Genomic DNA, 26,774 nt, shown 5'->3' on the forward strand with positions numbered 1-26,774 from the left:
ACTCCAGTGCTCCTGACGTGGCATTGAAAGATGAGTAAAATGCAAAAGATCACAATGTACAATGAAAGATATCTTAATGTTGAGTACAATTTTTTACTTTATTTTCATATTAAATGTGTAATTATAAACACTTCATTTAATTACACTAAGCAGGAACAATATGAAGTAAAAATATTACAGTTTTAAAATCTATTTAGGACAATTCACATCTGCATTATGTGTCAATTCAACTGTTTTCAGTCTGTGACTGATATGTTTGAATGAAATCAGTTTAAATTACAAAATGAAACCTCATACCTTAAATCAAATACACTGTTCCCATTTACAAACAGAAAAATCAACATTTATATACATCAGTACAGTTTAACATTAAGTTACATTTTTTCAAATGTGCAAGATTAAGCAAAAATGTATACTGTGATCAAATAAACAAGATTTCCTTAAATAATCTTCAAGTTTAACTGAAACGCAAGCAGCTGATTCAACAGAGTTTTGTTGAAATAGGTACAGTGCCTTCTGTTTGAGGAGAAAGAGCCAAAGACAAACTGTAGGAGCTACAGTTTTGATGAGATCCCAGCGTCCCAGTATCATGCAAAATATTTAACACTTGAATTTTCTTCTTTTTTTTTTCAAATTCATATGTATCATATAGGAGTAAAACAGGAGCCCGACAGTGAAATGAAGGCAGTCTGTTGTTGAAGCAAGATAATAAAGCAGCACTGAGTTTTGTTCTTAGTGTCTCTCCCATGATGCCTGAGTTCTTGCACCAAAGAAATGCTTTGCACAAACCAGCTCCTTTTCTGGACAAATACAACTATGACAAAAGTGATAATCAAGAAGTCCAATGCACAACTGTACACAAACAGCTCAATACATGTCTCATTAAGTTATTAAAAAAATAAAACAACTGGTCAACTAGTTTTCTGTATTGATGTGTAGCCATCTTAAGTGTACACAGGCACTGCAATAAAACCAGTGGTGAACAGCATAAAGCAACATGAAGACAGTTTCCTCTTGAATCTCTCCTTGAAGGGTTAATCAAACAAACATTTGCAGAAATCTCAAAGTCTTAAACTGCACTTCTCAAAACACGAGAAGCGCCAAGATAAGGTAGTGATTCTTCCTAACCGTGGATTTAAACCCATGTAATGCTACAGAGTTTCTCCAAATAGGAGGATATGAAACAATTTACTCTTTCAAAAGGCAACCACTGAAATAATTACACAATATGAAAGACCAATATGAACAATGATGAAGAAAACAGCTTATTTTCATACTGAAATGAAAAAGCTTAATCCTATGAAGCTGCATTAGATTCAGAAAGTTTAGTGTTGTCAAGTAGTGCACATGGAGACAAAAGCCCATAGACCTGGAATGTGCTTGATGAATCCATAAAGAAAACACTGTGCCTATTTTAGTGTTTATTTATTCCATGATAAACTGCATGAAAATGTAATCACAAATGCACACAAGGAAAGGGCGGTGGCACAGATTGCTACTGGGCCTCCTCTCTCTTTGAGTTCATTGCAGCCATTTAATTCATGGTCTTGTCAGTGTAAAGTACAATTCTGCCTGAGAAAAACATCACCTTTGAACCCCCAAATACACCTGTCCTTTTTCAGTCAAAGATTTAGTCAACAGTGCAACTTTCATGTGTCAGTTAAGATAAAGATGAGAGCATTCATCTTCAGACATCAGTCCTTCTCTCCATCTTCCCCACTTCCTAAAAAGGAGAACAAGTTTTCAAAATATGTTAAAAACAAATGCAAATTTCTTAAACAGCATAGAAGTATTTTTTGTTGAACAGTAATGTATGAAATATTAAATCTGCAAACCAACTAACTTAAGATACAGATTTTTTTCAATATTTGTGTTAATACAGTGTTATATCTTATTTAGTAAAAGTAACAAACTACCGTGCATATTGTGAATACTATCTTACAATCACAGGCTTGTAATTGTGGCCATGTTCAGTTATGCAAAATTTTAATTAAGAAAAATATTAAGTATATTTATTTATACTTTTTAAAATGTTGCAAAAATAACTGACTAAAAATGAAAAATAAATAAATAAAATCTAAATAAGGGTATGACGTTTCACTTTCGTTGGTAATTTTACTGTAAAAGACTGGGATTTTTGTCAGTAGTTGGGAAACTAAACTTGCCACACTTGCCTCCTTGTTCGATGTCCGAGTCGGTGAGGTGTGTCAGGGAGAAGCTGGCAATGCTGGCAGGGGAAATGGAGAAACGCGAGTAGCTGGAGGTGGTGGTCCAGCGCGGCTCTCGGACCAGGCTCACTGCAGCAGAGGAGGGCAGAACTTTGGGGCCAGGGGAGGAGAAGTCATCGTCCCACTCAAAACCACCTCCCTCTTCATCTGTGGAGCTCTCAGAGTTGGTGAAGCGGTTCAGGTAGTTGGCAGTGGGACCCGAGCCACCAAACTCTGGGACGTGACTGTTTGAGCTTCCCGAGTGATCACCAAGTTCTTTGGTAGGTGTTTCCTTTAAAAAAAAAAAAAAAAATGGTTATTTGCTTGCTATCTTTTATCTATGTGAGAATTCAAACATATTTGTGTATTACTGTGAGAAAACGCATCACAACAGTGAAATCTATCATTTTAATTTTCTTTAATTACCCTAGTACCCGGTACCATTCCTCACATATGTGACTGGCTTTTTGAAAATCAAGTGAGTAAAGTAACACCAAAAGAAAAAAAAGACTTTGCTTTTTTGGAGTATAGACTAAATTAGTGTTTTTGTTAAGATTCTAAGAGATCTGAATAATTACACAATTTACACAAATCATCTTGAAATCCCTAGAGTGTATCACCTGTTGTAATACATCAGTTATTACTTCAACATCTTTAGCAAGGATTACATACTGGGAACACCTCACAAGAGCTGCAGTTTTGGAGATTGTCACATAACCTTGCCTACGCTTGACTTCGTTGAATGCTTCCTATTGTATTCACAGTCTAAACAGTAATGATATGTCTAGTCACCAAATTCTGATAGTGTTCACATATTATGCCTCTGTACACACTATAATCCTATAACACATTACCTGGTCAAACAAATACACGGTGACATCATCAAAGAAGGACACGGCTCTCCTGCAGTTGTCCGCGTTGCCTGTCGTAGCCAAGCCGGGGGGAGATGCGGCATTGATATTGAGAGAGGTGGGCTTCAGTAGACTCCTCAGGTTCTTGCTGCTGGTGTCAGCCGATATGATGAGCGGGACGGGGTGCGTGGTCTCCTCCTCACTGTCAGAGCTGGAGCTGTGGAGCCTGTACGCACGCATGTCATCGTCTGAATCCTCGCTGTTCTCGTCCTCCTCATCCGCCTCCATGCCGTCCTCGTGACCGTCCAATCTACCGAGGTAACGCCCCTCTATGTCCGGCTCTTTTATTTTGTGACCTTCATTGGCATGGAGTCGGGTTAAGTTGTTGTGACCAGTGTTGTCCAATACAGGTGAAAGGTCATCAACAGTTGGCTCGTGTTCTGACTGTTCGATGGTGGTCAGATTGTTAGAAAACTCTGCATTTTCAGTTGGATTGTTGAGGTTGTCTATAGACTGGATGGGCTCATCCTCATTGTTAACTGGAATATCTATTTCCACATTTACTAAACTGTCAAATTGTGAATCCGATGCAACTCTAACTTCAAATGTAAGGTCACTAGATTTTTCTGATTGAGAAATGTCTAAATGTGTACTTGCGGGTTCCTCTTCATTGATATGTATATCTGTTTTACTCAACCATGTAGCCTCCACACAACCTCCAGCCGCCATCTCCTCTGATTTCTTGTCTGGTTCGGATTCGTTGTCTGAGAAATAGGCGGAGTCTCTATAATGGCTGCTCATGATTGGGGGCTGAGGTGCAATGACATTTTCTGGTTGTTCTGGTGGTTCCTCTGAGCTGGCCTCCTCGAGCCTCTCCACATCTGATATTACTATTTCAGGTGGGGCCAAACTATGCGCAGAGGCCCCTAGTTCTGCTTCACTCTCACTAATGACGCCATTTTGATCCGGATCTTTGACTCCAGGTTGGGAATTCCACTCAGGAGATTCCATGTTTTCTGTTTCATAGCCGCTGTCGGATATTTTATATGGAGGTTGGAGTTTACTTGAAGCTGCCCGAGTAGTCACATCTTCTTGTTTCTCTTCAATTCTGTGGATATCATAGGAGTCTAGAGAATCAGGAGTTTCTGCTGTAGTTTCCATTATTGGTAAAGTTGTAGATATGCTGTCTTCAAGTAAACTATCCTGACTGATTTGGTCTAAAGACGGACCAGAGATCAGTAAATTTGCTCGGTCAATTTGTTCGGGGTTATTTTCTAAAAAAGCTTCCTCATGATCAGAAAGTGTAGTTTCTAGTTCAATGTCTGCATCCTCAATTAATTCACTAAAAAGATCATTGCTAGTCAAATCTTCGCTATGTTCAATATTTTCAGGTATGTTATGGTCAATGGGCTGCACGCTAATGTCTGAAGCAAAGAGTTCACCTTCAGAGTTGGGCGTTTTGGCATCTACGCACAAAGAGTTTATAGTGGCACTGACAGAAATAGTTTGATCAGCTTCGCTTGCCAACACCTCATATCTATCCGAGGTAGAATCAAAACCAGAGTCTAACACTCTGGCAGCAGACTGTGGGGGACTCAAGTCTTCAGAGCCGCTTTGAACTGTGGCTGAGTTGTCCTCTGTTACTACGGTGATAGAAGGCACCAGGGTCTCGCTTCCTAGAGTGGACTGCGCAAACTCCTCCTCCTTCTGCCCTGTGCTACTTAAGTTTGGCTTCAAATATGAATCTGTTAAGCTCGAGCTACCCAAACTGTCAAAGTTGTCCCATGAAGTCATTTTGAACCTTTCTTCTGGTTCATGGGCTAGTCCTGGCAATAGAAAGTTTTGCTGTGGACTTGAAAACCCTTTCAAGAGACTGTGGTCATTTAAAAACATAAAATTGTCTTTCAGGTTTTCAGTGTTGAGAAGCCTTGTAGCATCAGCATCTTCTTTATCCCCTTGTTCCAAATCTGCCTTGCGATTGGCCTCTGAGCTATGCCCTAAAAAAGAAACCCCATACTTTTTATCTGTGTCAACCTGTAGAGCCATGTCTTCATGAAAAGGGTTTCTACTGCGTTCTGGAAACTCCATAAAATTTTGTCTCCAGGAGGGGGAGTCGTCATGCTTGGACTCTTCTTCTGTGAAAATATTAGGGTGATAAGGGCTGTCATTTTCTAGAGATGACCAAATGTGACTATCGGGTAAATAAGAGTCCTTTGAGTCAATACTTTGGTGGAAAAAGTCTGCGTCTGTGCTCGACTCATCCAGACGGACATCTTGAAGAACAATAAAGTCCTGTCTATTGTCCACACTGTGTTTTCTGGAGGCACTGTCTCCACTGTCCCCCTGTTCTTCTAGTTGGATGTAATACTCATTCCCATTGGACGGCTTCTGAGCGTCAAACACTGAGAGGATCCCGGGAATTCCTGAAGGAGTGCTGCTGCTGTCCGCTGCTCTGTTTGATGTTACAGGGAAATGTGCTTGGATATCCTCTGAGGATACGGGGAAGAAGGTGCTGTGGTAGTTTAAAGTGGTGTCCATGCCTGCGTGTCCATGGGTGCCTTCATAGTGGTCGTGCTTAGCGGCCTCCCACACGTATTCAAAGCTCAGACCTTTACTGGTTTCTGTGACAGTGAGCACTTCGTCTATCTCCTGGCGAAGTGCGTCGTCGGCAAACTGGTCCAGAATGGGGAAGGACGAGTGGCTGATGGTGGTCTGGCGTGTGCTGGGGTTTGGCTTGAGAGCGTCCCAGCGCTGCTCAAAGTCTTCCTCCATGTCCTTTTGGCCCTGCATGCGCAGGTAGATGAGCAGGCGATGCACCTCCTCAGCAGTCGCACGCTTATCTGGGGACAGCCAACAGAACTGCAGAACCTCATACCTGCAAATACATACAGACCAGCATGTCAAGCAGGTGAAAAGTTATCCAATATTAATTCTGCAGTATCTTTTAATGGCCAATACTATAATGAATGATACTTTCTTTTTTATTCATATGTCAGAGATTTATTTTAAAAAGGGGAAAACTATTAATTCCCATTAATACAGGAGACGATGATCGCCCTCCAGCCTAAAATTCTCCCCCATAGTCTAAAAACCATCTGGACGATATCGGCATAACAAAATTAGACTTTGTGCTCATTGTATTTTTATAAACTTAAAAGACTACACTGGATCAAAATGACTGATTAAAAATGAAATATCATCCACAAAACATTTATAATCTACAATGATATTAAATAATTCAAAAAAAATTAAAAATTTGTGCCACTACATCAATTAACATTTTTGTTGCATTTTAAACTGTATTGTGGTACACACTGTGGCTACAAAAACTAATCATCTATGATGATCTAAATCACATGTGTCAAACTCAAGGCCTGCAGGCCAAATGTGGCCCTCGACAGGGTAAATAAAAAGGTATGATGGTCTTAAGATGTTGCTTTATCAAGAGATACACCGTTACGCAGCCATATTTTTACATCTATGCAAAAGAATATGCAATATTTGTAACTTGAATAAGTAATAAATACAGAAAAAGTTAATTGAAAAGTAAAAAAAAAGTTACATTTATTTTACATCAGCCATTTTGCTGATGTGGCCCTCAGTGGAAATGTGTTTGAGACCCCTGATCTAAATGAATAATAATTATAATAATAACTGTCTCGAAAATATGCCAAATGCAGGAAACAGGATGAAGCATGACAAATGACGATGATAGATTTTTTTCATATTCTTATCTGGTAAAAACCCTAATCAAATCTTGTCAACACAACACTAGTTCAGTAATTAAAAAAAAAAGGATAGCTACCATCTAGTGGACTACCAAAATCATCATCTCTTCTAGAGCAGGTATTGAGCATTGTATACTGACATGTAGTTTCAGCAGATTGCAGACACATTTACTCACCATCTGTCTGAGTACGGTAGATCCAGCTGAGGCTTAAATAGTTTGACTTGCTGTTCCTTGATCACATGATTGAGAACCTCGCGGTCTGACAGATGTGGGTACGGCTGGTTGGCATTCTCAAAAAGCTCCCACAAAGTCACCCCCAAGGCCCTGCAGAAAGTAGGGCAAAACTGATATGTGGGATACCATGTGGGTATGACAGGACATCATATGCTCTGATAACAGCTCTATCAGTTCATTAGTTTATTTACATTGTTCCCATTTCAACATACAGATTTTGTAATTGCAACATATGCTGCTTTATTGAGATGTGTGACTCTTGTAACTGGACCTTCTTATGCAACCATGCAATTTATGACCGGAAAGCATTCGGGCAATGAGTTGCGAAGTCAAAGGGGGGCTGAAAAGACTTTACAGTGAGATGCTTGAGGCTGGCGTGTCAGTGTCTTTCTTTTTTTGGACCAATGCCAACCTTTACAGTAAGAAGAAAACAGGCAGCAGCCATTCTCCAGGTTGATTAGAGAATACACACATCTAAATTTGTCTGAGTGTAGATCAGATTAGAACTTACCACACATTGCTGGCCTTAGTCTGCTCCAATGTAATGACACCTCCGTGGCGCTCGCACACAAGCTCTGGAGCCAACCAGCGAAGAGGGGCAAACAAATCATCCTCTGTGATGATGTAATCCTCCTATAAAAAAAACAAAAGGTACAGTGTAGTTGTTGTTGATATTGGCATCAGTGATATGCCCATGTTTTTATTGCCTACTGCCCCACAGAACAAAAGTATTTATACATGCCTTATATCTGTAAGGACCAATGCCATAGTCTCCCACTTTTACTGTTAGGTCAGCAGTCAGATAGCAGTTTCTCAGTGCCAGATCACTATAAGACAGATAATAAATTATAACAATAATATTAATTGTAGATAAAACAGTAAAAGACATTATATTATAAAACACTGGGGCCTATTCTCTGCATGCACCATCCTGAGACAGAGGCCAGGTGAGCTTGTGTTTTTCATAAAGACATACAGCTTTGGTCACTGGACAGGCCCATAGTGACTGAGAGACTGATACTGTGTGCAGGCACCGAGAGGGGCTTTGGTTTCCCCAGCCCAGAGGAATTCCCTGCACAAGTTCCAAGTGGCTGTTCCCCAGCTAACGACAAGCAGCGCTGACATGAGTGGGCCAGTCATGCCCACCATGAAACCTCGAGAGATCCATGGATAATTTTTAACTCTTCGGTCTCCCTCTGACTTCTGCTATCAACTGCAGGTTAGGTCAAACAGAGCAATGTGATACCTTAATTTAGTCACATTTAAAACATTCCCCAATGTACTTTTTGACCAATTATATTACCACCAGCTGTCACAAACACTAATCAAACACTGAAATGCATTTAAATAAATATTTCTTAAACAAGAAGAAAATTATTTAATTATGATACAATGTTTTTATTATCCCAACATCACATACATGAGATGATTTAAGTGCAAGTGTGCTCCACACCTGTTGAGTTATGTTTTGTGTTTGCATCTGCCACCTCGTTTCCTTACCCAAACTTAATCAAATTGCAGTCATACCATTTTCTCTGTCAATACTGTATTTATTCAATTTCACTATTGAAGAGAAAGTCTTTATAATGCTGTTGAGTTGTAACACATGGTATAAAACAACCTCAAATATGAGCCTATCCTTTTACACTTAAAGAGCAGAATCATCATATCCCTCTGGCAGCAGACAGCTGACACTGGGGCAGTGCATGGGAGCTGTGCAATCGGAGCTGCCCCAGCTTATTCTGAGCATGCAAAATAGAGCTGATGAGTTGAGCATCGTATGTTACCCTCAATCCACGCACTCCTCACACCCCCTGTAGCTGTGGACTGCTAGCACTCAGACATCCCATACATGCAGGGGTAAAAATGAAAATGAAATGCGGCCTCGCTGCAGCACATCCCTTTTTTGGAGAACACAAGACTGGAGCAGTCTGTGCACCATGACCAACTCCTTACAATATGAGCATAAAAAATCTAATAAAATTGGTGCTAAGGTGCTGTATAGTGTAGTGTTGAATGTCTGCAGTGATTGAGGCAAATCCCAATAGATAATTGGGTAATTCAGGTTTGTGAAATGCTACCTGTGCAGGAAGTTATGTTTGTGGAGGTGAGTGACTCCAGCAGCAATTTCACAGGCCATCCTCTGCAGTTGCAACACTTCAGCACTTCGGTACATCCAGTCTTGGTGAGACAGATAGCCTCGCAAATCACCCTGAAAAAATAAAATAAAAAAACAAAAATAGTCCAGTCAATCATAAATCATAGGACATACAGTAATTGTATGGAGAGGAATAAGCTGTTTGAGCTAATAAAATAAAATTAGATAAAATGCACTCTAAGGAGCTACCACACAGGGGCAGTAGACCCTCCTGTAGCTGCTGAGGAAGAGTACCAAATAAGGACAACCTGTTTAGAGGAGACTGATGTAGTGTCACAGGGATTTATAAATAAGAGCTCATGACCAGCTCATGTTGGTCAAATGCAGTCTGTGCCTATGTCCAGTAGAGATCGCTCACAGAAAATGAGAGACATAACCAATGGTGAGCAGAGGTATTCATCAGAAAGTGAAATTCATTGCATTTGGTTTTGCAATGACTGCTTCATAATGTAAATGAGCATGACGTTCAGCCCTGAGCTACACAGAGAAGAGCTGCTCAGGAATCTGAGCAGACACCTGTGCTTTTCATTCAGCTGGGGCACTGTAAAAATACAGCACACTTTAGACACTCACATTACACAAACATTAGGGGAAATTTGCAGTTTGAACTGCCCTAACTGAACAATCTAGTGTAATAAATGTTTGTCTCTTAAATATCATGATGATGCCCAAAAGACTCATATCAGCATGTAGAGCAATCTGCATTAATGTACCCATAGTCTTAGATGTGTCATACCGAATGCACTAAATGTCTTCTTCTGAATGTGTTTACCAAGTTTCTTTGCTGGAATTATGCCACTACAGGCAGCTTATTAGAAAGGCTTGTGTAATCACTGGAAGTTGGCTCAGCCCTTGCATTATGCACATAGAAAACAAAACAAATATACACACAAACAGTGTGAGTGGAGCACAGCTCTCAGAACAGCTCTTCACAGAAGAGCTATATTAAATGTATGGTAACTGATACCGGGATTTTACTGATACTTCAATGGTGAGGAATCAGCAGCAGGTGAATAGGTCATGTTCCTGAGACTCACTGACTCAATGTTCATTATGAAACAATATTAGGACAAAACAATTAATCATTTTGTGTGGTCATTAATTAGCACAGGCTGGTGCACTTTTAATTCAAAGTTAATTAAAGTTTGGTTCACATGTGTCACATGTGTACATAAAAATCCCATTTCAGTTATTTTAGGCTCGTCAATACTAGGATATACTATAGTGTAATCATTTCACACATGCCAATTTTAATGTGCAGGAGTCAGATGAACTCCTCTAATAAAGTGAATCATTTGGTCAAAGGCCTAGCATAACTAACCTCTCGTCATGAGAAAAAACCATTAAGCTGCAGGGACAGACTTTAATGACCACAATAATTGAGGAAGTCAAAGAGTTTTTCTGAGCCAAACATTTGTTGGTCCTGCACCAAGACTGAGACTGAACATGAGATGGGTCTGACTAATGTCTTGGCCTAGTTCCAAGCAGGAGAGCCACGCATTAGATCCTGTCACTCACATAAGGGTATGTGACATTCTGTGGCCCCTGCACCAGTTGCCTGATGTATTTTGAAGTCTAAAATGCTTTGAGTCAGGGTTACCTGGCACGGGTGATATGGGACAGAAAAAACACCATCAATCAGCAGCCTGTCAGGGGGAACGTTACAGTATATTAGCATTTTGGGATTCACCTTGTCCACTACGCAGCTGCGGTGTCACTTTTCTTGTTTCGACATCAAGGGGGCGATTGACATGGCCCAAAGAAGTGTGAAGCCGCAGACAAATGCTTATATACATCAAGTAAGGAGTAGTAGTAGAAGCACATTTTATTTATATTACATAAAACATTGAATTAAAAAAGAATAGGAGTAGATTGCCAGCTGGTCTGAGGTCTAAAAAGTTTTGATCCCACACTAAATAACAAGCATAGGCATCAGTCAGTTGTGCTTTCCCTCACACATTAACACCTTGGACATACAGTTCCTCATCACGCCGCCTTTTCTAATGACTCCCATACACGTGTGATAAGTCATTCACCTTGACTCATTTCCATGGGCTGTCATTACGTGGGGCACAAAGTGGAGCTGGCCTGAGCACAGCACACAGCACAATGCCAGCCGAACAGCCAGGCCTGGGCAGCTGACAATAGTCTGAGCCCAAAAACCAAGTGCAATGACTGGCTCGACACTCTTAACAAGATGGGTTGGATGTGTTACTATGTCACGCAAATGGCAAGACAAGGTGTTAGTGTAGGGATGAGAGGACTATTAATACGATTCATGATTAGTTTTTAATAATTCAACATGTCAATTTCTCAAAGCTTGAACATTTCTACCGGTGTAAAAATGCACAAACAGAGCAGCTGCTAGATCTGACACCAGAGGAGTGTAAATGAAGCCAGTTACTTTACTGGGCGAGGTGGGAATGTGAGAAGTCCCAGGCTTAGACTAGCACTGTGCTTTAAGGCAGGAGGAGGAGGTGGACATGAGGAGACAAGAGGGAGCTCCCTCCTGTCACGATGACAGCAAGAAGGCCCGAGAATAGAAAAAAAGAGGAAGAGTGAATAAATCAAATGCCACAGTGCAGTCCAAGTCGTATGTTGTGTTACTGAAACGTCAAAATGCAAGAGGCTAATTTAAGGGTTAGAAAGAAAGCTCAAGAAAGTTCTGAAGCACATGTGGGTAGGACAGCTGCTGGTCAGCTCTTTAGAAAGAGTCTTAGCCTATGTATGTGTGGGCTTAACAGGGTGACAGAGGGTAATTGTCAAATATCTCAACTAATGGCCTCAACAATATAATCACCTGTAAATAACCAGACCTCCTTAGAGCACATTCGCACATCTTCCACAACAAAACGACCTGTAAATGAACTGTAAAAACACACAACAGCATAGAACTGTGGACTTACCATCTCACAGTACTCAAACACAAGCAGGAAGGGAATCGCCTCAACACACTGGCCCAGGCATGGCAGGATGTTGGGGTGCTGCAGTACTCTGGAAACATAGATTTACTGACTTTTTAACACAGACTGAAAAGTAGATTAAAACCCACACAGTCAAAGAGTACAACTATTAACTCCATGTAAGTAAAAACAATGGGAAATAGTGAAATGGTTCCCAAACATAGGTGCACGCATCCAAAGATTTGATTCTGTTTTGATTGTTTGAAAGTGGAACGTTGATCTGCAGCCACAGAAACGTTTCTGTATTTAAGGAGAATTTGTATTATTATTTTAACAACAGACAGGGGTATTCTGAAGTTTTCAAAGGACATGAGATGTATGTAACTATGTAAATAGTTTGGGAATCACTGAAATAGTGAATAATAATCAGCCACAGATCGATTGACAAATAACAAACATGTTTTACCTGTATGGGTCTCCCAGTTGCAGAAACTCATTCTGCTCCTTAGAGCCAGCATTAGCTTTTAGTTCTTTCACTACCACTCTGGTACCCCCGGGGTCAGTATAGATTTCACTGAGAAGGACCTAATCAATCAGACACAAAGCAAGTGTTGTTTTGTTTTAGCAAGAAAACAGTAAATTGGACCATCTGCAGATTTAGATGGCACAAACCTGTCCAAACCAGCCATTGCCAATCTCCTGGATGTAACTCAGACTGTGTCGAGCAATCTGAGCCCCAGTCGGCGCTTCTGCAAACCACAGGTACTATTTCAACACTCAACACATTTTTTTCTTAATTAACAGATACAAACAGATCATATCATACTCTCATATAATGCATTACTTTGCTAAAGAAAAAAGAAGAGAAGCCTGTATTTACTACAAACTGAAGATTTGACACTGATCAATGTTTTGTTTTTTTGTTTTTTTGGCCTGACCCGTTATGTGAGAGGGGGGCTGAAGATGTGGGGGTCCTGGCAGAGCCACTGGAGACACTGCCAGCGTGTACACCTCAGCTGGAGACTGTACAGAGGGGGTATCCTCAGCCGGAGGGGTGAAGTCAATTTCATCGTCAAAATGGTCCTCAAACTCCTAAGAAAGCAAAAGACATGAAAGGGCGTTATAATTAGGGCTATGCCAACCATCAAATTAAAAATGCAACAGGATCAAATTGTCTGCAGATTATAATTGCAGACATAATGCAATTATCAGCTTTATGGTATGTCTATAGCCAAGTGTGAGAGTAACAGCAAATTGTTTGGAGAGATGTGAGCCAGGAATTGAGGAAACATTTATAGTAACTTAAAATAAACATGACTCATTTGTTTTGAGGTCTTCTCCATGTTCATAAACCTTAATAGTTAAAAAGTCATGTTAACATGTTTTAATTCACAAGAAATAATATAAAACAAAAATTGAATATGTAGTAGTATCAAGATAATTCTATATTGTCCAGCTCTAGTTATAATGTAATCATGTCTCACCTTAAAGTTGATCTCATTTTCCTTGCAGCAGGTGACACAATTCACCAACACCACCACCAAGGCAATGAGCACTGTCAGCGACACCACCAGAGACAGGCAGAGGGACACAGACAGAGAGTCAGCCGGGACACCACCTATCAAACAACAGAGTCAATGGATTTAAGAGTGGTTTGTTGTTTTTTGTTTGTTTTACAAATCAGGCAGATAACTGTTTAATAATGAGTTAAAACAGCACAGCACAGTGATTATAAAGGTTATTCATAAAAAAAACATACTTTTTCATGTCAGTGTAGTTGTAACTCGTCTGTCTTGTCTCTGGCAGACTGAGGGTAGAGACATTAGGTACAGTTGTGCCCTGCAGAACTAGTATCAGAGCTGACAGCTTATACTACTACAGCTTCTGGTGCTACAGACAATTTTTACAAACACAATTACAGTGCAAAGGCACAGGTGCCTAATGAACTAATCCTAATCATCTAATCTCACATTCCTTCATTTTATAAAAGTAAAACTAGGAGACACAAGGTGAGTGGTGGAGCAGCTCTGTATTCTGCTCTGGTGCATGTTTCCCCTGCTGTGCTCTCAGTCTCTCACTGATCCAAGGCTCAGGTACATTATACTGCTGCAACAAATTCTGTCAAAATACTAACTCAAATACAAAGATCATGAAATGCAGTCAACTTTCCACTAAAGAAAAAGCAACAATGACATATGAGACAATAAGGTACAGAATGCACATATATATGTCCAGAAAATTGGATGAATGTATTTGGTGGTAAATTAAGACATACATTTTTGTTTTTTTCAAGACTGTATTAATTGCTATAACTCAATTAGAAGGGATTCCATTTGATTTGAATGCTGACTGAACTGTTCGGAAAGGTAAATATTTCTTTAAAATTTGCATTTACCATACTGCTGTGGCAGTTTAAAATACAACCTTTCTGTGTCTGCCATTAAGCTGATGACCTAAATGTTTGTTTAGTTTGACTAATAATACTTTCACTCAAGTCTAGGCAGACTCCTTTGAAAGACTCTAGTGGTTTTTGTTTTTTTTGGCCAAAAACTGCCAGGTGTTATTTTGGATCTACTGCATATTGTAGGAACCTTTTAAGCAAAGGAGTTGACCCATTTTTATAGATTTTATCCTCCAAAAACAGGAATGCCCTGCAGTCTGTGGATTCTTACTGAAAAAAAAATACTCTGGATAAGTAGGAACAAGGAACATGAAAGAGACACACAAAATATAATGATCTTACAGTTAGGCCTGTTGCGATCATTGGGGCAATTTTTATTTGCACTAGTGACAAACAATTTTTATAGTTAATATATTTATTGGAAGTTGCAACTCCTGTTTTATTTACAGTAAGAAATGTTTTCCATGAATGCTGTTTTCCTTGCTGTAGGATCGTAACCAGTTAAAAAATTGTTTTTGTGACGGACCTCCTTACATTGCAAGACAAAACTCTTTAATACCGCTGGTGCGTTAAAACATAAACCCATAAACTGACTATGAACAGGTTTCGCTGTACCAGTGACCAAGTAAATCCAGGGCTGAAGGTCAAAGTTAACAGTGGAACCTGTAATTTTTAGTCAGGTGTTGCGGTTAAATCATTTACATTTTTGGGGATTTCTTTTTAATTGTTCTGTATCATAAAAATATTATTTTAAACATTCACTCCTGACATAAGTGGAAAATTAAGGAGAACATGGAACAAATAAAGAGGTTGCTGTGGCATAAAAATATACAGGCAAATTGCTTTGTAAAGTGTTATGATTAAGTAAACAGCACAGTGGCTAATCATTGACTGGTGTTGATAAGGTTGGTATGTCTCATAGTTAAGCATTGTTGATTTACAAAACACATTTGGTTCACTTGTTCCATTCATTAATCAAACACAATAGTATGTTCAGACATAGTGACATTTGCTAGGGGAATGTTGTGGCTTGAAAATAGAACCATTAAATTATGTTCGAGATCTAGTGTTTTAACCATTACAAATACATCTACAAGTAAGAATTTGTTTTTGAACAGGGTGATCCAATGTTTTCCATGCGGGAAGGACAACATCCCTTATGCTACTATAAACTTCAGGGAGAGCATGACCAACCATTCCCCTAAATGTTACACCTTATACAATACGCTTGTTTTTGTTGTTATTTTTTAATAGTGTTATAGTTTATATTTATCACACAATACAAATGCTGGACAATTTAGTGAATAAGCATCAGCGTTGGAATACAATAAACATCGTGGCATGTCACACAAGGAACATGTCCACAAATAGATGAGCGTTACCCAACAGCCACACAGCTAACGCTAGGTAATAAATCGTGTTATCTTTAGCTTGTTAGCAACAGCGCTGAGCACAAACCATTACTACACAACAGTGACTTAGCAAACCAATTTCAACAGCCAATCACACAAACTAACATTATAATAACGCTGCGTACCTGTATGTAGGTAGACCGTTACCAATCAACATACCTGATTTGTGGTGATAGTGAAGAGGTGCACCACTGGACACAGAGAGGAAAATCCCGAAGACCAGCAACAGAGCAAACCCAGTGCGGACCCCCATCCTTTTAGCCAAGCTAACTCAATGTTAGCTACAAAATAAACGCGTCCGAAACCGTTGATGGATGGTTGAAGACTAAATACCGTGTTTTATTCATTTGATCTTCGTATTATACACGCGTATCATACAAGACAAGCATCCCTTTTGCGTTTAGCTTATGGCTACAAACCAGCTAACGACCTAGCTCCCAATGCTAACAGTTTTAGCTGACGACAGCAGTCACCGATGTCAGGTGTGGTGTTACGTCGTCCATACAGATCGACCGTAAATCATCACTTCGTCACCTATCATTGTGAAGGTGGAGACGTGCATTGAATTGATGGTATCTTACAAAAAATATCCAGTATCTAGACTTTCATGAAACGCCTCTCATCCTCAGCGCCATGTTCCCAGACAACGTCACATCAGGACTGAGGCGTACGTCTATGAAAGACTGACAGGACATTACACCAATCCAACCAGCCTGAGCGCCTACTTTTATCAGTCATACAAATCATATCCTTTAATCATTATACAAAGTCACCTGCCAACAATGTGAGGTTGGTTTTGCTGTTGTGATGTAGCTTACTCATATTTTCCTGTAATAGACGGAATGTGGGCTATAGGCTATTTATTACAGGTGAATTATACTGTGACAGGCACTATGCCAGGGGGAAAGTGTACTGTGGTACATCACCTATTCTGTTCAGATTTGATCACAACTAGGTTTAAACTAGTTCATTTTTTTTTTTTTTTTTTTTTTTTTTTTTTACATATTAAGCATTTAAATAAACATATAATTTAGAACAGTCTCAATATGCAATTCAATAATAAAGTAGTCTAGTAGCCTCTTCTAAGAGATTCATGTTTAAGTGTGATAATGCATGGATAATTTACTATATGTTTATTATCCGATCACATAGAAAAAAACAAAACCATAGTTAATAATAAAACTCTTCGCTATAATTATAATTATTATTACAATTAGGCCTATTTGTCTACTAGGCTACATTTTGCAAAAGTAAATGTAACAAAATTAGTAGCCTATATCTTTTTTTTTTTTTTTACCCTTTAAGTACCCTCATCTAAAATATGGGCCAGTGAGCATAATATAGCCGTGATTAAGTGATGAGGGAGGAGCGGGCTTTTGTAGCGGGGGAAATCTCTCTGGGTTTGAGGACAGATACGTCAGGTTGCTTCTTGCTCTGTGGATCACAAAGTAGCAGGCGAGTGTTGGTGGCTCTGGCACAAACCAAAACAGGCAGAGGATACACAGGTTTTGAAGAGCTGAAACATCAACATAGAAGCACGGTGAGTATCAGACTTGTTCTTTGTGTTTTAATTTAATTCAATATGTTACAGTTTGTTGTGCATTTTCATTTGTCACATTTTTATTATCTTTGTATCTTTTTTCCTGGAAACAGAAAGAATTTTTATGAACTTTACTTTTTGCCTTGATGCTGACCATTTATTGAATTTGTTACTTTTTATTGCTGCATTATTTGTGTGCCTGGGATTCCTTCAGGCAGCCACCAAGGACCATGGCATTTGCAGGGATGCTGAGCCAAGAGGACATCAAAGCTGCAGTTCAGGCTTGTCAAGGTGAGTCAGACAACCCATGTTCAAATGAACATCCAAAATTAGCTATAAGTGATTTTATATGCAAAAGTCATTCATACAGCCTGAAAGAGCCTGTTAGTTCCACTCTCATCCCCATTGGGAAAACTTGTATGGCATGTTGTTCACTGTGGGAACATGGTGTATGTAGGTAACCAAGCAGCCATGTGGCAAGAGAGCAGTTACCACCCAGAAACCAGTGTTTATAATGAGCTTTCACATAATAAAACAGGGCAAAAAGCTTTTAATCCAAAAACACTTAATAATTTATCTGTACCAGTTACATCTGCATGGCAAAGCAAATATGGCATGACTGCTCATACTATTATGACCATACCAAAAAGAAAATAAACACAACCCTCTTTAAAATTAGGGACGGTCTAATATGGATTTTTTTTTTTCTTTTTTTTTTTGCTGATATTAATATCCAATATTTGTGTTCCTGTTGCGGCTGATATTTGCCAATACCTATATTAAGATTTTATTTCAATGTCTACAGGCCTGTTAATGGACAGTAAATCTGACAAATTCACTTTTTGTAAAAAAAAGTATTTAACCGGAATATAAACTATTTTTTGTATGATTGTGTTAACATTTAATTGCTCTTCTTTCATTTTACCCATTAGTCTGATCAAAAAGACAGATCTGGGGAATGACACCATCCAAATAGACATGTCTGCTCTCTCTAGCATGCTGAATAAATGTCTCAAAAATTGTATTTAGGCTGTGCACCCACCACCATCCCCATAGCCCAAAAGTGTTTTGGCTGCTTTACAGGCATAATGGCATGGGTTATAATGGTAAAAGACAGAGATGTGCTACAGGGGCATATCAGAAAATGTCATTGCCTGATGAATGAAAGTCATCTGAGCGAAAGAGTACATGTGACAACTCTTTTCATACCCTTTTGCTATTCTGGCTTCTGCATTGACCCACTCACTATATACCCACATCTGTCTGCCTCTCCTCTCTTGGTCTTTTCTGTCCTATCTTTGTGTCTTTGTAGCTCCAGGCACCTTCAACTACAAGACATTCTTTGAACAAATAGGCCTGACTGGCTCAGACCACGCTGCTGGCCAGAAAGTGTTCACAGTCCTAGACCAAGACAAGAGTGGATATATAGAGGAAGAGGAGCTCAAGTAAGTTAATGCTTTGTAGATAATGTGTGTGGTCTTAACGCCCGGGGCAGAGGTCACTGTATGAATGAGGGTGACATTTCACTGTGAATGACACAAAAAATGGATATATAGGGTGAATGCCTGCTACTGACATATTAAAAAGCTTTGAAAAATTAGATATGTTTAAAGATAATGCAATAACTGTTATTTGAATTTCTCACCAGATTGTTGCTGCAGAATTTCTCTCCAGAGGCAAGAGAGCTGACTGTGACTGAGACCCAGACACTGATGGAAGCAGGAGATAAGGACGGCGATGGGAAGATTGGCATGGAAGGTGAATATAAAAATCTCAACTGTTGGTGATCCAAGTTCTTGTATAAATCCTGGTCATAATTTTTCTCTGCAGAGTTCTGTGACCTTCTGAAATAGCAACATCACAACATCATTCCTGTTTTCAACTTTCCAGATGTTTAAGCAATAAGATAAAAGACGATGGAAGATTTGTACCTGCTTGTTCCTTGCCCTATAAATGTAATACAGTAAAAACATGTGACACTGTTTGATTATGGACAGTTAGACAAAGACCACTTGTCTTTGTAATTTTTCCAAATACTTTCCCTGGAATGTAAAAAATAAATGTATAAGGAAAAAACAAAAAGTGCTGTAATCTTATTACTGACCAGATGTGTCCAAAACATATGCCTAATCTTTAGAGGTGAAAATACATACATTTTTGCATTAAATACAATGTGGCTATTAACCATAGGGTTATAGTGTTAGGGTTAGAATTACCCCCTAACACTGTGTGTGTGTGTGTATACTCATATACATACACATGTATACATATATGCACACACGCACGTACACGCACACACACGTATTACATATATATATATATATAGAGAAAGAGAGAGAGAGAGAGATAGAGAGATAGATAGATAGATATTTATAGATAGATAGATAGATATTTATAGATAGATAGATAGATAGATAGATAGATAGATAGATAGATAGATAGATAGATAGATAGATAGATAGATAGATAGATAGATAGATAGATAGATATAGATTTATTTATTTTATTGTTATTAAAGTTATTATATATGTATTTAACTTTAAAGGAATACATCTAAAACTGTTATTTGGCATTAACTATTATGACTGTATATAGGGTGACCTTATTTAGGTTGGAATTCAATACAATGCAAAGACTGTAGCTGCAGATGAGGAAACCCCTCTCAATGGCCACAAGAGTGATATAACTGCTGTGACAGGGTTTCTGATGACTCATTATGATTTAAAGGAAGTCATAAAGTGTGAGACCAAAACTCAATGAAGAGATCATATGTACCCTGGCAAGTCAGAAAAGACAGCCAGAGACATCCTTCCAAAAACGCACGTGGAAAAAATGCAACCCTCAAAGTGCCTGTGTTGCAAACACTGTGCCCATGTGTCCAGTCTTGCAAATAAGCTAATTCATGTTTGCATTGCCTCTTATGGACAAACTGAAAGGCCTCAGCTCAGCTTGAAACTTGAGACACTGGCCTATGTGTATCCATAAGGAGAAATATAGTGTAGCCATGCTTTAGGTAGGCTAGAGACTAGTTAACGTCACAGGACAGCAGGCAGGAGAGGCAGTACATGTCTATCATCTATGACCATCTCAGGGTTCCACTGCAGCTCAAACCCTGCCTTTATACAGGAATAGAAACTCTGAGGTCTGACCCCACATTTCAAAGAGAATAAGCAAGAAAATTCAAACACAAAAAAAAATCACACAAAATCAGTGTTGACAGCAACCACAAAACGTTTTAATAAAGAATGAATTTCGCTTAACTTGTATGCATGTATGTATGTAACTATGTATGTATGTATGTATGTATGTATGTATGTATGTATGTATGTATGTATGTAAGTATGTATGTATGTATGTATGTATGTATGTATGTATGTATGTATGTATGTATGTATGTATGTAAGTATGTATGTATGAATTAGGTTTGCACAGACACGTGATACACTTATTTGATAATACGGGCCTATCACGCAAACTAACAATGTAGGTCAGGACCCCGCTGCGCATCACTGTTTTCACTTCTATTCTATATAGTGACATATTTGCGACATCGAGCATCTTAAATATTGGTCATAAATCACATGTGTGCCAGTGAAGTGAGTGAGCAGAGGGCCTGCTCGGGTTTCCACACGTCTAGCTATAGGCCTCCGCACACATGGTAGCATCCTCATTTGTTCACCTAAAAATAGGCCTAGACTACTAGACACATTTTTTCGAAACCCATGCATCTTGGTACCCGATACTGAGACTCAAAGCTCTGTAAATGGTGTTGCTCAAGGATATATAAGCGAGAGGGTTAAGGGCTCTTGGCATTCACTCGAGTCCGCCTTGGTTTTCACTCGCCTCAACGCAGCGCAAAAGGTGAGTGGACTGAAGGCCACACTTCTAAACTGCTACGAGGAAAGGGATTCAGACACAAGCAACAAGCTTTGGACTGGAGAGAGAAAACATAGCGAACATCTACAAGGAGCACACGGCTGAAAACCCAAGAGATCAGAGGAGCGGAGTCTTTGGATCATAAGCGCTCTTTTACTGTAGATAGGCTCGGCCGTGGATGATACAGATGGACGCATGTGCATCACTGCGTTACTGAGCTGCTTTTTGGAGGCTCTCCAGAGGAACTACCTTCTATTTAGATCTGAAGCTGAATCAACATTTGGGATTAAAATAAAACCTCTAAATTCATCACTAGCTGAAATGCATCCTAACTAAATCATTGCCTGGGATGTTTTTTTATTAGACAGCCAGTAGTGCAAGTTTTTTTGTTTTTTTTTTGTTTTTTGTTTTTTTGTTTTTTTTTTTTTTTTTAGTAGCCTACTAACAGAAAGCTAATTACATTAATATAATGGGCTATTGGTTTTGTTTCACTCACCATTTTAGCAGTTTTTTTGTGTTTTGGGCAAATTCACATATATTATAGAATCTTTATTGTATGTCATTTTCTGAACTAACTTTTGTTGTTTTTGACAGAATAAAAAATGGCCTTCGCTGGTGTCCTCAACGATGCTGAAGTCAAAGCCGCCCTTGATGGCTGCGCAGGTAAGCAGACTTTCTCTTCCCTGGTATGCACATGAGATCACCCCACTGATATCATCAGCATTTCCTAGCAGTTTATTTCTCTCGGTTGATATTAATTAGCTGCATCCACAAAGGCTCAAATTCTCACTTTGGGAATGCGTTTCACAAACTGACAGGCTCAGTTCTCACATTACATCAACACTGTAGTGCAGTGTGAAACTTGTCCAGTCGCCCATGTTTGAACTAAGTCATAAAACAAATGTTGTATTGCAGCTGCTGACTCCTTCGACTACAAGAAGTTCTTCAAGGCATGCGGCCTGGCTGGCAAGTCCTCTGATGAGGTCAAGAAGGCCTTCGCCATCATTGACCAGGACAACAGTGGCTTCATTGAGGAGGAGGAACTGAAGTAAGTACAGGAAATGCACTGATCTTAAGGCCAGGAAAGCCCTATAATGCAAATGTTAGTGGGATTAGCCTTAAAACTGAAATATTTCCCTTAACTTTACATTTGTTAGAATGGCCTTGAAAATTCTTTAAAACAACAATTTTCTATACAGCTAAAAATGTTTTGTTTCTTAGGCTGTTCCTGCAGAACTTCTCTGCCGGTGCCAGAGCACTCACCGACAAGGAGACCAAGACTTTCCTGTCTGCTGGTGACAGCGATGGTGATGGCAAGATCGGAGTTGATGGTAAGTTTACTTTGAACATTATCACATCATTGGATCAACACACTATCTGGCCCGATAAAAACTTTATACACAATACACACTTTCTAACACTTTCTAATAACAATTTCTAATGGGATCTAAATCTTTAGATAAAAGTAATAAAGTAAATATTTAAAAACAAGTAATTCAGATTCTGCACTTCACATTTTAATTGACACAATTCACAGCTTCTTGGTCAAAGAATGGCTTCAATAAGGGCACCTTATTGACTTTACTTTCTAATTGAGCTTTGTTCCTCACTAATAAACATTTTATTCTACTTTTTACAGAGTTTGCCGCCCTTGTAAAGGCATAAATTTCCATTGACCAAGAACTACTTCTTTTCATGGAACTGCGAACTCCTTGCAAGATTCAGTATCATCAGCTGAAAGAATATTTTTTATACCTTATTTATGAGTTGCCTGCGGACTGTTTCTCAACATTCAAACACATATTTACTGCCTATGTAAATATTATTGTGTTAATGTTTTGAAAATGATTTGTGCAAATTGTACAACACCAAATGCACTTTTGAGGAAGAGTGAATAACCAGGAATAAATACTCTTTTGGTGTAAAGTGATTTGAATCTAGGCGGTCATTTTTTGCATGGACACAGTTTACTGTTTAGCTTTATAGTGATGACAAGGCAGCTGGTAGAGGAAGAGGCCTACAGCTGCCTTATCTCATTGCTCTTGTGAATCAGTGGGAACCACTGAAAGATTGATGGGCCGATTTAATAATTGGTTAATGGGACAGGGGAGTAGTCACTGGACTAAAGCCAGGATACCACACACCACATGGAGGGGGCCCTGCTCACTAGCTCACTCATTCAGCCCACGAACAAGCTTTTCACCCGATAGCTGTCACACATCCTGCAATGAGCTGCTCTGGTCCAAGGGCTTTTTCCTCCTACCAACTGCTGTGTAGTCAATTAGGTGATGTGCTGTGGCAACAGGAGGGCTATTCACAGTCACTGTTGCATCAGCAAATCCTTTCAGCAGCAGCACGAATCTGGTGCAGAGTTGCAGATCTTTAGCGAACTCAGGACTTCTTAAATCATCTATTTGACTGTCTCTATCTCCACTCTCAAGACGGTGACATTCATAAAACTCCATGTGAATGAAGGCAGCTTGTCCTTCACACCAGATTTTAGGTGGGGGACTAGAGTTCAGATTTATCACAGTTTTAAAGATGATCAAATGACAGGGTGGTCTTGTTACTGTAAACTAGTGGGCAAAACAAGTGCCTACTATTTATCTTACATAGCAATGCTGCCACCTTCTGGCTTCAACTGTTTTTCCTCAGTTTGAAGACAAGTAGAAACTCAACCATACATTCTGAAGAAAATAATGTGCAATTTTATTTAATTTTGGGAACTTAAGAATACAATAGCTAGAATAAAATGTATTTATGTATTTGTTTCACATTTTTTCTGCAACCTTCTGCATTACTAAAGCAAGGGAGGTTATTTCAAATGACCTGGAAAATAAAAGGGAACCTAACCATTTATATTGAACTAAACAATACTAGTCAATACAAAATAAACAGAACAACCAATACATGTCACTTACACAAAGATCAGTGTCCACTCTCTAGAGCATGGTGTGTGCATTTCCAATTCACCCTCCTCAGCAGTGGCCAGGCCTATTCTTAGCGCAGGGCAGAGGGGGATATCACAGACTTCTTCAAACGCACCTTTTAAGCGTCTTCATTTGTGAAACTTAAAATAGAGCTGGTCTTTTTTCGCCAACCCCCTTCTTCTTCACGCGGTGTCAGTTGTCTTGTGCCCGGTGTTCGGATGGAGAGGAAACTATAAAAGGTCATCAGGAGCAGTGGGTAAATCACTGCAGCCGACTTGAGTCTTGTCCGTGTCATCCGTACCCTACAAACAGAAGACAGGAGGTGAGTGAAAGACAAGAAAGAAAAGAAAAAGGAGGAAAAAAGTGGGATATGCATTTGCCATCCGCTACATCACCTTTGAGGAAACATTTGAACTAAAGGATTTATGAGGGATGCGTGGAGATAAGGATTACACTACTACGAGAGCTGTTTTATAGCAGTCAATGGAACTTATCTTTAAATCTGAGTAACTACTTTTGGATTTTAAATTCTGTTTAATTCAAGCCAAGTTTTCAAAATTCATTGCTGATTCTATCTAGTATTTTTATTTTTTTATTTTTTTTAACACTTGCTCTTGCTTATATTATATTTTTTTTGTCTTTTAGATCACAATGGCCTTCGCAGGTGTACTGAATGATGCTGACGTCGCTGCAGCCCTGGATGGGTGCAAAGGTGGGACAAAAGACTTACTTAGAATTGCTTGTTTATTTTAGTACTGTGAATATATTTTTTGTATTTGTGGAAAGTATTTTACATTGCACCATGTGTTGTGTAGATGCTGACACATTCGACCACAAGAAGTTCTTCAAGGCTTGCGGTCTGGCTGGCAAGTCCGCAGATGATCTCAAGAAGGCCTTCGCCATCATTGACCAGGACAAGAGTGGCTTCATTGAGGAGGATGAACTGAAGTAAGATAGTCGAACATACACATACCTGGAGCAATCACTCCCACAAAGTCATAACAAAAAGCATATTTTAGTTAGTTTGCCCTATAGCCACTTGTATTTATACATTATAGTCAGGGTGCACATTCTAGTGTTGCAATATAAAACTGTGAAGTTGGAGCTGTGTCTTAAAGAAACCAAAGAATGTATAGTTTGCATGCCTTATGGGCCAAGGTCATTTATTCATAGCAAGCCATTCAGGTGCCTGACAGAAGATTCATGCTCTTCCACTTGAAAACAATGCACACATAACTACTGTCTTTACATGTGCACATAAACATATTATGACTAACCACTTTATTTTGTGCATGTCTCCAGACTGTTCCTGCAGAACTTCAAGTCAGGTGCACGCGCCCTGACCGACGGTGAGACCAAGACTTTCCTCAAGGCCGGTGACAGTGACGGAGATGGCAAGATCGGCGCTGATGGTGTGCATCCTGTAAAACACATTCTCCAGATGATTGTCACAAAATAGACTGACCAACTGTGCTGTCTGTCTGTGTCTTTTGCAGAGTTCACTGCCCTGGTTAAGGCATAGAGTGGCAACCGACCAAGACCTGCTCTAATGGAACCACCTCCCCTTTTCATCTGATTATATAAATAATTTTTATACATTTGCTTGAGAGACAATTCCTCCTATGCAACACACTGTCCAAAAATGATTGTGAATGTCGCTCGGTTGTGTTCATGTCTTAAATATGAATTTTGCTTATTGTAAAATTTATGATGCACTTTCCAGGAAAGAACAGTTAAAAGAATAAATATTCTTTTGCTATGGTCCAGAATCTCCTTTAATTGACCTTAAAGTTTCTCTCTGCAATGGTACAATACTAATATACAGCAATAATGCATATTAACAGCTATGTTAAAGCAATTATCTTTTTTTTTTTTTTTTTTAATAAGACACGTTTTGTGTGTTGACAAAGATTATCCCTATATGAAACAATTAAATTACCATGAATAATACAGCACTGTGTCCAGACTCTCCACACACATATAAAAAATATTATTCTAAAATTACTAAAGTTTCATGTTTTGTTATATTTCATTCACTGCCTATACAGGACTTTTGTTGACAGACTGTTTTTTAATGTGTTTTATTCGGACAAAGACTGAAATAGACCTACAAATTCATAAATTATAAATTCAAGTTGTGACGCGAGTACGAGAATGACTCCAGAGATCTGCCACTAGATGGCACTACATCAACTGAAAGAGACGTATGAGCAACGTAGGTTCAGCAGGTTCAGAGAGTTATAAACAGCAGCTTCCTAAATAACACCATGTAGTGAAGATAGATTTTTAACTAATCTACAATATTTACAATAGATATGTTTCCAGAATCTCACTGTAAAATACACACAGTATCATTTAACATTATTCACACATTTTGGATATACAATTGATTGCAGAAATACATCATTTACATGGTGTTTTGGTTCTGGCAGTAATGCTGGTAATCACTGTAGTAGATAGTAACAGTAGAAACAGTGGCCTATTAGAGGCCTATTGTTTGATTCATTCCTAACTTTAAAATTTCACTTGTCT

At 39.1% G+C, this 26,774-nt stretch overlaps 4 protein-coding genes across 5 annotated transcripts; 3 read left to right on the forward strand and 1 right to left on the reverse strand.

Moving 5' to 3' along the window:
• Window positions 1–1,322: 1,322 nt before the first annotated feature.
• On the reverse strand, window positions 1,323–16,565 carry lmtk2 (lemur tyrosine kinase 2). 2 transcript variants are annotated; one of them, XM_033971498.2, is made up of 13 exons: window positions 16,056–16,565; window positions 13,568–13,701; window positions 13,022–13,175; window positions 12,756–12,832; window positions 12,550–12,668; window positions 12,087–12,174; window positions 9,104–9,234; window positions 7,765–7,849; window positions 7,534–7,655; window positions 6,963–7,112; window positions 3,062–5,933; window positions 2,175–2,499; window positions 1,323–1,723 (listed from the first exon to the last, which is right to left on the reverse strand). In XM_033971498.2, the coding sequence occupies exons 1-13, from the start codon at window positions 16,147–16,149 to the stop codon at window positions 1,695–1,697; spliced, it is 4,380 nt and encodes a 1,459-aa protein (XP_033827389.1). In that variant the 5' UTR covers window positions 16,150–16,565; the 3' UTR covers window positions 1,323–1,694. The 2 variants fall into 2 exon arrangements, with proteins under 2 accessions (XP_033827389.1, XP_055079491.1); XM_055223516.1 differs by having other exon boundaries at window positions 1,323–1,719; window positions 2,171–2,499.
• Window positions 16,566–17,197: 632 nt separating this feature from the next.
• pvalb5 (parvalbumin 5) lies at window positions 17,198–19,387 on the forward strand. The gene is made up of 5 exons (XM_033971691.2): window positions 17,198–17,436; window positions 17,651–17,727; window positions 18,749–18,881; window positions 19,085–19,194; window positions 19,267–19,387. Exons 2-5 carry the CDS (start codon window positions 17,667–17,669, stop codon window positions 19,287–19,289), a joined length of 327 nt encoding a protein of 108 aa, XP_033827582.1. The 5' UTR covers window positions 17,198–17,436; window positions 17,651–17,666; the 3' UTR covers window positions 19,290–19,387.
• A 1,802-nt stretch (window positions 19,388–21,189) lies between these two features.
• On the forward strand, window positions 21,190–23,242 carry LOC117375064 (parvalbumin beta). The gene is made up of 5 exons (XM_033971316.2): window positions 21,190–21,297; window positions 21,907–21,975; window positions 22,228–22,360; window positions 22,534–22,643; window positions 22,952–23,242. Exons 2-5 carry the CDS (start codon window positions 21,915–21,917, stop codon window positions 22,975–22,977), a joined length of 330 nt encoding a protein of 109 aa, XP_033827207.1. The 5' UTR covers window positions 21,190–21,297; window positions 21,907–21,914; the 3' UTR covers window positions 22,978–23,242.
• A 1,174-nt stretch (window positions 23,243–24,416) lies between these two features.
• On the forward strand, window positions 24,417–26,011 carry LOC117375063 (parvalbumin beta-like). Its single transcript, XM_033971315.2, has 5 exons — window positions 24,417–24,564; window positions 24,888–24,954; window positions 25,058–25,190; window positions 25,545–25,654; window positions 25,739–26,011. The coding sequence occupies exons 2-5, from the start codon at window positions 24,894–24,896 to the stop codon at window positions 25,762–25,764; spliced, it is 330 nt and encodes a 109-aa protein (XP_033827206.1). The 5' UTR covers window positions 24,417–24,564; window positions 24,888–24,893; the 3' UTR covers window positions 25,765–26,011.
• Window positions 26,012–26,774: the final 763 nt, after the last annotated feature.

This window comes from Periophthalmus magnuspinnatus, chromosome 8 (genome assembly GCF_009829125.3).
Source record: "Periophthalmus magnuspinnatus isolate fPerMag1 chromosome 8, fPerMag1.2.pri, whole genome shotgun sequence".
NCBI lineage: Eukaryota > Metazoa > Chordata > Actinopteri > Gobiiformes > Gobiidae > Periophthalmus > Periophthalmus magnuspinnatus.